The sequence below is a fragment of the Salvelinus fontinalis genome, chromosome 10 (genome assembly GCF_029448725.1).
Source record: "Salvelinus fontinalis isolate EN_2023a chromosome 10, ASM2944872v1, whole genome shotgun sequence".
In the NCBI taxonomy this organism is placed as follows: Eukaryota; Metazoa; Chordata; class Actinopteri; order Salmoniformes; family Salmonidae; genus Salvelinus; species Salvelinus fontinalis.
The window spans coordinates 17,766,984-17,780,512 of NC_074674.1; the positions used below are offsets into that span (position 1 = coordinate 17,766,984).

At 46.4% G+C, this 13,529-nt stretch overlaps 1 protein-coding gene across 1 annotated transcript in view; it reads right to left on the reverse strand.

Annotated features, from left to right (window-relative positions):
* The window catches only part of LOC129863726 (collagen alpha-1(XI) chain-like), a 132,801-nt gene that overhangs the window by 69,421 nt on the left and 49,851 nt on the right, over window positions 1-13,529 (reverse strand). The window contains exons 3-4 of the mRNA XM_055935923.1: window positions 8,361-8,574; window positions 6,777-6,939 (exon numbers count right to left, since the gene is read on the reverse strand). Of these exons, the coding sequence (XP_055791898.1) occupies window positions 6,777-6,939; window positions 8,361-8,574 (377 nt within the window). The remainder of the gene's footprint in view (window positions 1-6,776; window positions 6,940-8,360; window positions 8,575-13,529) is intronic.

A 13,529-nucleotide genomic window follows, 5' to 3' on the forward strand; every position in this document is an offset into this window, starting at 1 on the left:
CCCAACCCTAACCCCCGTTTCTACCTTCCTGCTGCCTCTGTCTACTCCTTTATGCCGCCATACCTGGAGCCTACCTCTCTTTCTACCTCCGTCCTCCCCTGTCTTTACCCTCAACCCCCCCTCTATCTTTACCTACCCCTCTTCCTCGTCTTTTGCTCTCCTCTCCTCTCCTGCTCTACCTCACCCCCTCCTCCTGTCCCTCTTTCCTCTTCCCCTCTCTACCTCCCCCTTAGTACTCCTCACCCCGTCCAGCCACCCCCATCCTGGGACAACCTATCAGCAGCACCATGGAAACCTCTGGATGATGTCATGCAATATGGCCACCGTTCAAAGGCTGACATCAGTGGAGAGAGAAGAGAACTCCTCATTCTTTCCAGGTCCTGGACCAAAAACCTGTCACATGCTTACCTATAGTACCTCCACCTCTGTCTATGTCTGTGGCTAGCCCACTCTTTCTCTACCTCTGTCTCTCTTGACCTCTGTATCCTGGTCTGACTCTCCTTTTCTCCCGCTCTCTCTCTCTCTCTCTCTCTAACTCTGTGTCTCTCTTTCTCTCTATCATTCTCTCCTTCGCCCTCCCCTTTTCTATGTCTCTGTATTCTCTTTGTCTATATTTACCTTTTTTTGGAGGATCAATATGTTACTTATTGCCAAAATAGACAGTTGTTGAGAGAGTAAACTGTTCTGGATATTCCCCGTTAGTTCTGACTGAACTTTTACAAAGTATAACTTCCAAACTGGAAAATCCCTAAATCACCATCAGACGCAGACATATTCAATTTGTGTCTGCCAACAGAGTCCTGTGCCAGAGGCAATGGACACCCAGACATTGCCCCATCCATCCATCCATCCATCCATCCATATCTCACTCTCTCTCTCTCCCTCCCCCTCTCTTCCTCTGCCCACATCTTTCCCTCCCTCTTCTGTCCTCTCCCTCTTTCTGCCCCCCCCCAACCCTTTCTCTCTTTTCTCACTCTTATCTCCCCCTCTCTCAACATCCCTCCCTCCTTCCTTCCCTCCCTGACTCTGTCCCAGTCCCGTAGAGAACACCTTCGAGAGCTTACAGACTGGATCACATCTGTACTATCAGTATTGGCTCTCTCTCGCTCCTCTGTGGCCACAGCCATTTATTTCAGATAATGTTGTTTCCTATCTATCTACCTGCCTGGCTGCTTGGGGATGGGCCTTATTGTCCCAGGTTTTTCTTGGCACAGACAATGGGAAACGACAGCGTTTAATATCACGGGACACGGTCTGCCGACACCCTCTAAGAGGTCTCTTTCTCTCTCACGCACACAGACACACGAGTGCACTCAAACGCATACAGACACATAAATACACACACACACACACACACACACACACATTGAGACATAAACAGACACACACATGCACACGCCCGTGCACACACAAAATATAAAATGAATTCTGATGAATTACTCTTCCTGCAGAGCGAATGATAATTACAGAACGGTTGAATAAATATAACACAGCCACGACTACAGCACTCTATAACTATAGCCAGATACTGCATCACATTGGCGTTGTAAACGATGTCATGCAATATCACCGGAAACGGCACAACAAGCAAACCCATAGCACTACTGGCAAAGAAAAACATCAAATGTGTTTTTCTTTGTTTTCCTGCTCACCACCTTTAAGCTGTAGCCTCTGGCTCTCCATCAGACTAAAGGCAAGTAAGGGAACAGGGAGTGAGGGAGAGAAAGGGGAGGGAGAATAAGTAAAGGAGAGAAAGGCGAGAGAGCGGTAAGCACCATTTACTCTATAACTATGCAATGACTCTATAGCTAGATACTGTATCACATTGGCGTTGTAAACGATGCCATGCAATATCCCCGTAGACAGTACCACTAGCAAACCCATACCTTCACAGAAATGCCACAGTCACACACGGTGCATAATAGTAAACCCTCTCTCAACCCACAATATGTCAATGTCAACAACCTAACCACGAACCTCTCCAACATCACTACCACTTTACAGCTGTATGTACAGAGCAGGCTCCACCTCCTTGGGAAGCCTCACAGGCAGACAACACCATTATTGTTCACAGTAATTCCTCCATTCACACACCGCAGGTAGGGGTTAGAGACTCTCTCATCGCTCTTTCTGTCTCTCTTTTTATTTCCACCTCTTTCTCTCTCTCTGTTCTGGATGTTTTATTGCTTCTCTCTCACGGTAAAATGATCTCTTTCTAAACCCCTCGCGTCAGAAGTCGTGACAGAAGTCTATTTCGGAACTTTCTGGCGATATTCAAGGAAATGCTGAGAGCCATCATTCTCTTTTTTACGTTTTTATATTCTAATCCAACTCTCTCCCCTTTGCTCTATCCGATCCCCCACCTCTCTCTCAAACTCTCCCTTTCTCGGTGACTTTTTCTCTCCGTGCCTCCTTACAAGATTGCATTTACATGTGAGTCATTGAGCAGATGCTCTTATCCAGAGCGTTCATTTTAAGATAGCTTGGTGAGACAACCACATACCACAGTTGTAGCAAGTCTATTTTTCCTGAAGATGTCGAACTGGAAATGTACAGGAATCCGACCAATTGAATTAAATGGCCCTGCCACTGAAATCAAATGTGTTTTTCTTTGTTTTTCTGCTCATCACCTTTAAGCTGTAGCCTCTGGCTCTCCATCAGACTAAAGTAGAGTAAGGGAACAGGGAGTGAGGGAGAGAAAGGGGAGGGAGAATAAGTAAAGGAGAGAAAGGGGAGAGGGGTAAGCATAATTTGGAAACTATGTGGCATATTTTCCATTTTCTGTGAGTGCTAAAAGCCTGTCCCGTCTCCCAACTGGGCTGGCAGACACACAGCAGAACGTTTAAACATCTTTCACAAAATGTCCGCCTGTTCTGTTACCAAGTTAACAGTTAGGCTGTTGTTGTGGGTTTGGGTTGTTTGATGTGATATGTGTTGAGGAAGGATGCTATAGGCTACAACAAGGAGGAATTAAAACCCAGGAGCGGGCGCACACACATAACACACACTAACACACGCACAGGCGGTAGCACAGACACACAAACAAACACACTCACGTGCACACACACACACACACACTTTCTCTCTCAGTCTGAAAACAGACCAGGCTAAGGGGGTGTGTGCTGGGTCTTTGTGACTTACTGCCAAGTTTGAATGTCACACGCACAAGTACAGTGAAAGGCTTTTCTCGTCAGCTCTAACCCCAATAATGCAGTAATCAATAACAATGTAATACAAAAAAAATAACAAGGTGGAACAAAAACACACGATATTGAAACACGATATAGAAAAAAAAAAAAAAAAAGAAGAAGACGATCAAGTAGGTGAGCATACTATATACAGGGTTCGTTCCAGTGGGTCGACACTTCCATAGCGCTCGAGTAAGCACGCCAGATGTTGTCGATGAAGAGGAACCCCCCTCCCCCTCATTTTCCCTGACTCTACTGTCTCGTCGGCACAGTGAAGGGAGAATCCATCGAGTCGGATAGCCATGGGGGTATCTTGTTTCAGAAGAACAGAGAAGATTGCCATTTTGAGAGTCCCGTTGGTAACAAATGCGCGATCCGAGGTCATCCATCTTATTATCAAGTGACTGTGCATTAGCCAATAGAATGGAGGGAAGAGGTGGCCAGTTTTCCCTTTGCCTAAATCTCACCAGGTTCCCCTCTCTCTTGCCTCTTGTAATGTCGCAGTTTCCCCTTTGGGGAGACGAAGAAGAAGAAATTGGGTGGGAATTACAGAAAGAGCCCAGGGCAGATGAGTCGAAGTCGAAGCCGGGAACTGAGGTTGTAACGGGTGTCGAAGAGGAGGAGTAGGGATTGGACCAAAGCGCAGCGTGGAATGTAGACATAATAACGTTTATTAAAGCAAAGACGAAAACCGAAAACACTTCAACAAACTACAAAATAACAAAATGACGTAGACAGACCTGAACATGGAACTTACATAAATACACGAAGAACTCACGAACAGGAACAGACTACATCAAACGAACGAACAAACCGAAACAGTCCCGTGTGGTGCAACATACACAGACACGGAAGACAACCACCCACAAACAAACAGTGTGAACAGCCTACCTTTATATGGTTCTTAATCAGAGTAAACGTCAAACACCTGTCCCTGATTGAGAACCATATAAGGCTAATTTCCAATTACCTAAACATAGAAACACAAAACATAGAATGCCCACCCCAACTCACGCCCTGACCAACTAAACACATACAAAAATAACAGAAAACAGGTCAGGAACGTGACAGAGGTAAGTACCTGCCGATCTGATGTTCAAAAGTTGTTGAAAAGTTCTTGTTGGTTGTAAGAAATGATAGCGGATACATTTCAAGAAAATAAAGTATAAATAAACGACAAACGAATCACCAAATTGCGAATTTGGCTCTGCGCTTGCAAAATGTCGGCCATTCAGTACGGCGCCATCTTTTTCACACCACAACCAGACAAATATACCACTTATATCTGAAAAATGTGCCAAAATGATAGAAAAAAACTGTAAGGTCAACGCCATCATGAACGTTACCCAGTCCAGGACATTATTGCCAAAAAACCTGGTTGTGGATCTTCCAGCAAGACAATAACCCAAAGGACACATCAAATTCCACAAATAAATTGTTAATTGACCACAAAATCAACATTTTGCAATGACCGTCTCAGTCTCCGGACTTGAACCCCATTGAAAACCTGTGGTTTGAATTAGAGGGCAGTCCATAAGCGCAGACGAAGGATATCAAGGATCTGGAAAGATTCTGTGTGGAGGAATGGTCCTAGATCCCTCCCAATGTGTTCTCCATTCTCATAAAACATTTGAGTAAAAGGCTCAGTGACGTTATCCTCGCAAGGGGTATTGAAAACACGGGTGCCAATAATTTTGTCCCCTACCTGTTCGAGAGAAGAAAATAAATGACTTGTTAAACAAAACCTCTTTCTCTGAGCAATTGTATTATTATACAATAAAAAAAAAATTCTTGCACGCAATATAACTCAGTAGTTATTTATTTTATAGCATTTTTTGCTCGGCGTCATCAAGGGTGCCAATAATTTGGCTCATGACTCTTTGCGAGCACATTGCACTTAAAGCATAGACTGCAGGTTAACAAAAACCATTCAGCAAAACTTGTATCCTTATATAAATCTACTTATCAATCAAATAAGTGAAGTATCTTTGGACTATATGAAGTGGATCTTAGAAGTTGTTTACACAGGCAGCCCAATTTGCATCATTTGCACATTATTGGACTCAAATCTGATCTGATTGGTCAAAAGACCAATTAGTGAAAAAACAGATCAGAATTGGGCAGTAAGTGAAAACACAGACTATACAGTACATCCTTCAATCCCATATGAGCTGTATAATGCCACATCCTCATATCACTCCGTGCCAAGCCTAGGGGAATCCAGGAGTGATGTCATAGCTGTTCCACTGGGTCTATTCTCCTCCAGAGAGAGCAGTGGAGGTCAGAGGTGAGTTGGAACAGCATCAGTCCCATCAGTCAGAGCTCCCGAGTGGGGCAGCGGTCTAATGCACTGCATCTCAGTGCTAGAGGTGTCACTACAGACCCTGGTTTGATACCGGGCTGTATCACAACCAACCGTGATCAGGAGTCCCATAGGGCGGCACACAATTCGTCCGGGTTAGTGGTTGGACGGAGTTGGCCGCCGTTGTAAAATAAGAATTTGTTCTTAACTGGCTTGCCTAGTTAAATAAAGGTTCAATTAATAAATACAATTAAAAGTCAGACTGTGTTTAATTATTATGGAGCGCTTCGCCCCTAATCCTCTTTATTCAAGCACATGGATTAACCAAGCACTGTGACAGTAGAAAGACTGCGGGGTGCGTGTTTGATTTGGAAGGGTGTTTCAATTTGGAAGGGTGTGTGTGTGTGTGTGTGTGTGTGTGTGTGTGTGTGTGTGTGTGTGTGTGTGTGTGTGTGTGTGTGTGTGTGTGTGTGTGTGTGTGTGTGTGTGTGTGTGTGTGTGTGTGTGTGTGTGTGTGTGTGTGTGTGTGTGTGTGTGTGTGTGCATTTTTCTTTTATCCTTTTCACAGGCCTTAGTTTCAAAAGTAACAAAAGCACTGTTGACATTAGCAATAAGCAGCAGTTGGATCACTTCCTTAGCCACTTCTTTACAACAACAAAAAAGTAACAATCAAACGTTCTAAAAGAATACACCCCTTCATTTGTATCTCTCTCCCATCTCCTTTCTCCATCTCTGGCAAAAGCAGCAGTATTTCATACTGTGATTCTTGTTAGGTCTCTCCAGCTTTGATAACCCCAGGGTCTGGCTGTCACTTATCTCCAAATCATCAACCTCTCTCTCATCTCCAACCGCAAAGCATAGCTTAAAGAACGAGGGAAGGAGGAAGGGAGGAAGAGGGGAGGTGAACCAAATCTCCACTATCTGACTGTTAGCGCCTCCCTTAGTGTACACAAAGACACTGTGGCAGTGAATGTAGACAGAGAGAAATGAAGAGAGAGAGATAGAGAGAGGGGGGGGGGGGCAGTTGCTCAGACTACATACACAGCTGTGCAGTTCCAGGTAGGTGTTCACAGCAACACTGCACCAAATACCGCATCTATATCTTCACAATAATAACACAATCCAGAATGAAACCCCAGACTGACAACCTCTTAGCATTTCAACTGGCAGAGACGCAGATCTGCTCCCGCCTACTTACGGCTTTTAGATCACAGAATCAGTCAACCTCCCCGTCAACCAATAGGACTAAGCGAAGGCCCATTTGGAGAAGATAGCATAAGGCCTACCTCAAAGACTTCCTCATCGAGTATTCTAGTTCCGAAGACCACAATTCCTTTGGTGTCGATGATGGGGTGTGGGCTCCTGGACAGTTTCTGGGTGGTCTTCTTTTTACAGTCCAGGATGATGGTGATGCTCTGTTTGTGAACGCTGATGGCCACTCGGTGCCACCTGGGAAGAGGGACAGAAGGTTAGCTCTCTCTCTCGCGCGCGCGTTTCACTACAGTTCTACTAACTTTGAGATGGACAAAGGGTTAGTTCACACCCCCCCCCCCCCCCCCCGTTTCACTACGATACAGTCGCTGGCTGTAGGACTTGTGATACGCTGATATTATAACCATACAGAGGTATAAGGACGTTTTGGTCAAGAATATGGATGGACTCAATGCCTACAGGATACTGTAGCACACACCGCTTAGATACTGTTCATCTGAGGAGGTTATGTTTTATTTATAATCCAAACCGCCTAGGTTGACCGGCTAGATACTAAGTGATGTGTTACACAGACAGACAGCAGATCAGGATAATAAACACGTGCGACCGAGCACCTGCACAAAACTAAATCCCCACAAAGGTTCAACCGCCAGACTCGCCAAAGCTAGGCCGACACACACCTGCACTCTGATTACAGAGCAGCGGCTACACTGAGAGCACATTACGTTTGTTTGTTAGGGTGGTCCTCTGTAGCTCCGTTGGTGGGGCATGGCGCTTGCAACGCCAGGATAGTGGGTTCGATTCCTGGGACCAGCGGTGTGTAAAAATGTATGCACACGTGACTGTGAGTCGCTTCGGATAAAAGTGTCTGCTAAACGGTGTGTATTTTATTATTATATCATATAATAAGAGGGGCTAGTGTGATATAATCCAGATGTCTCAAGTTGGCTGGATGTCCTTTGGCTGGTGGACCATTCTTGACACACACAGAAAACTGTTGAGCGTGGAAAGACCAGGCAGCTTTGCGGTTCTTGACACAAACCGGTGCGTCTGGCACCTGCTACCATAACCCGCTCAAAGGCACTTCAATCTTTTGCCTTGCCCATTCCCACTCTGAACGGTACACATACAGTACACAATCCATGTCTCAATTGTCTAGAGGCTTCATCTACACGGATTGAAGTGGATGTAATAAGGGACGTCGAGGATTAGAGCTTCCAGCTGGATTCCCCGGGCTAGTCTATGTCATGAAAAGAGCAGGCAGGTGTCCATAGTGTTTTGTACACGACACACTCACATGTGATGTGATTTGATTTAGGCACAGCAATAAATTATGCAGCAGGCCTGCTATGGTTTCTTGTATCGAACAGTACGGTATCAGACAAGGTTAACCTACCTCCTGTTGGCCAGGTTGAGGGGATAGTTTGACTATGAAGTACTATAGTGTACTATGTAATGATATCCGTTTACTATCTAATGACATAGTAACACTGTGTGTGGGATGAGGTGAGCCTACTTGCCGTCGGCTAGGTTGTGTCCTATGAAGGGGGGGGGGGGGTAACTTTCATATACAGTGCTAAACAGTACAGTAGAACTTTAGAGTATTATATATCATAATATTAGACAGGTGAACATACTAATACTGATGTAATACGTACTTTCCATCAGCCAGGTTGAGTCCTCTGAAGAGGGGGTAGTCCTCTGGGCTGGGTTTGCCTGTGTGGTCCTCATACAGGAAGACAGGGGAGCGTCCCACCTCTACCCCCAGCTGCTGGATGCCCTGCTCGTTATACACAGACAAGAGGAAGGACTGGGAGCCCTTCTTAGGCTTCACCGTAGCCAGGATGGAGAAGTCCTCAGGGAACACATCAGCTGGGGAGAGAGAGAGAGAGAGAGAGAGAGAGAGAGAGAGAGAGAGAGAGAGAGAGAGAGAGAGTGAGTGAGTGAGAGAGTGTACAGAATGTACAGTCCATCAATAAAATTGTGTACTGCACTGAAACTGTACTATCATAACCTTCAAAGGCATACAGTTAAGACATTTTTATGTACTGAACCAGACAGAGGAAACCGGGGAGGATGATGAACATGGGACAGAGGAGACGACAAAGTCTTGGACAGAGGAGACGTCGTAACAACGTCTTGGAGCATCTAAAGCAAACAAAGAGCTCTCTCCAACCCTCCACCACTGGCCAGAATACTGATCAGAACACCACAGAGATGGGAGGGACGGAGAGAAAAGTCTGGAAGAGAGAGGGAGAGAGTAGGACAGGAAGGAGTACACGGTAATGAGAATAGCATGTGGTCCCTTGGGTGGCTGTCGAAAACACTTTCCTCCTCTCCAAGACCTGATCCATACACCAGACACAGAGACTGAGACGGGACGCAAGAGGGACTAAAGGAGTACTTACAGTACAAAAAAACACATGGGATAAACAAAAGTGAAAAAAAGGGTGAGGGGGGAAAAAAAGAGTAGTGAAATGGAAGTTTCAACCCCCTGTCACCCTCTTGAGGAGCGCCCGCCTCCCACTTACCTTCATCCCTCCCTCCATCCCTTCATCTGCACGCCTAGTTTAAACCTCTCCCTCCATTTTGTGAACGCCAGCCACATGTGTGAGACATATGCCCGAGAGCAAGGCCTTGTGGGACATTCTCAGCCCACCAACCAGGGGGAGGGCCTTGCTTGCTATGGGGCCCTCACATACACACTCATGTTTAGTTCAGTCACCGCTCATCGCTCCCACGACTAGAGAGCTGCGTTTGTTCAAAGGGGAAATGAGAGGAGCCGCCTGCATGATCAACCATCATGACTGAATGAAGTCTTAGCATGTCGGTTGTTTTAGCAGAGTGGGTTTCTAACTACAAACGCAGCATCTGAGAGAGGAGCTACATTTACGGAGTACTACTAAACTAGCATATTTTGGGGGGGGATATATTTGCTCATTTAGACTGAGGCTGAGGTTAGTAAATTCTGCAGTTGAGAAGTAAAATAGTCCTATAGCTTTGGACACATCTCTCCATTTATTTTCTAAGCTGACACTTTAAGGAACTCCAGACTAATAACTCCTAGTCTGGGAAGGGAAGATCTTTCCAGAACATTTGGTTCAGACAGTAAAAGAGAAGCTAGAACCAGGGCTGTGGTTGCTGTGGTTTTGTAGCACCTCACAGGCCCTAACCCCCTCCCCTAGTAATGGAACCCAGGTTGTGGTCACCGTGGAAACTCAGCATTAAAGCGTCTCTGAGACAGACAGCCAATCAGAGGGCTCGGAGGCTAAGGCGCCGTGACTTCGGAGCAGTGGGTAGGTTCTGGAGCCTGAGGTTAGGAAGGAGCAGAAAGTCACTGGAGAGGGGGGGGAGGAAAGAGAGGAGTGGAAGGAGCGCTAGTCACTGATGGAAAAGTCTGTTTCTCATCAATTTCTCTTTTCTCCACTTTTTCTCTCTCTCCTTGTTGTCTGTCAATCTCTCTCGTTCGATCTCTGTCTGTTCCTCTTTCTCCCTCAGTAAAGACAGAAAGACGGGCGTATGATATCTTCATGCGGTGGCCACACGTCTTGGCGGTGCATTCCGGAGGAATTCTCTTTGGCTCAGAGGGAGAGTTCGCAGCAGCCGCTTGAGTTTGAGCAGCAGACGCGTTGAGAGCCAAGCAGAGCAGAGCACGATACGAAGAAGAAGAGAGATAGGCAGGTGAGAGCAGGCTACGGTAGAGAGTTGCCACTGGTGCATTCCTGTACCACTTAGCTCAGCCGCGGAGAACTGGAAGAGAGGGGAAGAGGATGAGAGCCATCAGACAACCCGTTGGAACGGTCTCGCTAAACGCGTCTCATCTCAGCAGCGCAGGGTACGGCAACGTCGTAGCGCTCGCTCACGAGCAGAACGATGAGACGTCCATTGACACCATTCTGCAGACGCGACTTACAGGAGCATTCGGGTTAAGTGCCTTGCTCAACGGCACACAGACAGATGTTTTAACCGGCAGGCTCCATGCCGCGCAGTGACAGAATAGTTTTAGGGTGACAATAGGATGAGAAAGAGAGAGGGGGAGAGCGAGAGAATGTAGAAGGCCGGGTTGACTCATTCCTTATTAACACAAAAACACAGAATTCTTTCTTTGCTAACTTTGAAACACCCCTGAAAGAGCACTGTTACACGATGGGGGCTGCAGTCACAGTGCTGAAAGTCGTTCCCATTCGCTGGACATGGAGTTGGCTCTCAGCTCTGCTGTGTTGATGAACCGGCTCCTCTCCTCCTGAACTCCAGGGACCTTTCACCCGGCTGTTAACGTGGGGACTGAAATTGCTTCAGAGAACTTTCACCACGAGAGGGATCCAACTAGTGGCAGGAGAAGGAGAGGAAAAGGAGGAAGGAAAGTGGAGGAGAGAGAGAGAGAAAAGGACAACATGTTCGTATGTCCGAACCAATTCTCCCGTCTCTCTTTGGCTGTTAATAGCCATGGTTACTACAGGCTCCTGTGTCCAGGAGGAATATCCTCCTTCCTGACCCCCTGACGCCCACACTGGGCCACCATGGGACTGGATGCTGTACGCATAGGTGTGTGTGTGTTTAACTGTCCTTCTGGGTACCAGACATTTTGCAGATCACCATAAGGAAAAACGTTAGAGTTAGGTTTAGGAGTTAGGGTTTAGAGTTAGGTTTAGGAGTTAGGGGTTACAGTTAGGTTTAGGAGTTAGGGGTTACAGTTAGGTTAAGGAGTTAGGGTTAGGTATAGATTTAGGGTTAGGGGTTTGGGTTTAAGGTTAGGCTTAGGGTTAAGGTTAAGGTTAGGGTTAATGGTTAGGTTAAGGTTAGGGTTAGATTTAGGGTTAGGGTTTAGGAAAAATAGGATTTTGGATGGGAATCAATTCTTTGGTCCCCACTTGGATAGCAATACAAAACTGTGTGTGTGCGCGTGTGTGTGAGAAAGAGAAAAATAGGGAGAGACTACTGGCAATGATCTACTATAAAGCAAATGATCGGTTCTCAAACGCTGTCTAAAATTGGGTGTTTTTCCACACCATGAGGATAACTGGTGCCAGGCCTGTCAGTAAGTGTGTGTGTGTGTGTGTGTGTGTGTGACAGAATGTGTGTGTGAACGTGTCTGAGAGAGAGGAGGGTGGTGGTGGGAATGGTAAAAGTAGCAGTAGCAGAAGCAGCAGTACTGGAGCCGGCGGCAAACAGGCTGGTTTACCCTGGCAGCGCCACCTGCCTACAGCGTCAGACAGGAAAAATCTGGAAAAGTCTGGGAACGCCAGACCTCGAAGACAGAGGCTCTCTGAGATTCCTCACTAACCCCCCCCCCCCCCCAAACAGCAAATCAGATGACTCCCAGACACCCCTATCAGCCAATCAGGCGCTGTGGATGACTTACATCCTGTTTCAGCATACAATCAGTGTGATGGGTAATTAGTCAAGTAAATGTCTAAGTAACAGTAAAATGTCAGTAAAATAACATTACATTTGAGCAATTCCTCCACTTAGGACAATTTAATTGGTGCATAGCCTGATTATAATTAGGCCATACTGGCACAGATCAGCTGGATAAGTGCTGTAGCTAATAGCTGTGTTCAGTAGTCACTGGTCAAAGAGGGGAGATCAGTATGGTTCGCCACTGTGTCTCCGGTTTCGCTGTGCTGGCATACCTCTGCGTTTAACTCCACACATCTGCTCTGCACTCATTCCCCTTTCCATCTCAGTTTTTTTCACCCTTCCCCCAAACCGTACAGCACTTCTAAAAAAAAACACTCAAAGCTCAGACCCAGGGGGCGGAATGAGGGAGCCTGGGCAGTGATTAGCTCTGGCAGCTGTCAGTTAGTGTGCTCTGCGTCCGGGTAGGTCAGCTTGTAAAAGTGAGATAATGAGTCTACCTGTCAGCACTGGCTTTAAGACCCCTCTTCAACATGAAACAAGCAACATTACACATGGATTGACTCAGGGAATGTACATAATAGAAGTGGATGGTGTGTGTGTGCGTGTGTGTGTGTGCGTGTGTGCGTGTGTGTGTGTGTGTGAGTGAGTGAGTGAGTGAGTGAGTGAGTGAGTGAGTGAGTGAGTGAGTGAGTGAGAGAGAGAGAGAGAGAGAGGAGGAGAAGGAGAAGGAGGTAGGTGGGTCCAGTTGAAAGATTAGACGGTAATGAGCAGCAAGTCACCTCTAAATAGAAAAGGGAAAGGTAGAACATCTGTCAAGGTAGAACATTAATCAATCGGACTCTCGTCAGATAGACAGGAAGACTGACATCAGTGGCGCGGAATGATGACGTGCCTTTCCTCAGCTTGTCAATGAGCCACCGCATCCTCTAGTTGAGCTCAACGGCTATCACCGCTTTCTCTTTGTGTGTGGTCGCCACTCTGTTTTTTTCCCTCCTCCAAACTCGGGAGTGTAAAGTAGTGAAGGGGGTAGGAAGAAGAAGCGAAAGAGGAGAGGGAAGAATTGAGAGGAGACCACCCAGCTATTACTGCCCTGACCATGTGCAGGGATCCCAAGACATAGCCAGCCACTGTGCGATAAATGTCACTGTGTGGGAGCGGTGGTTAGATGTGATGTGATCACTCTTTCCTTACAGTTTGTAGCCCACTGATGTTCCAATTGCTCACCCTGGCTAACCCTGCTGAGTGTGAGAGAGAGAGACACCTACAGTTAGGGTTGCAAAGGGAGGGTATATTAGGGGAGAGTGGGGTAAGTTGAGCCACCCTTGTTTCTAGGAAATCATACGCAAAATATAAGTATAATTTGACCAAATATTTACGTAGAGGTCATCATTTCATGGAGTCTGTGAAGGAAGAAACCACATGGAAAAAGTGGTAAGCAACTTAGGTCCAAAAAACGGATTTTCACT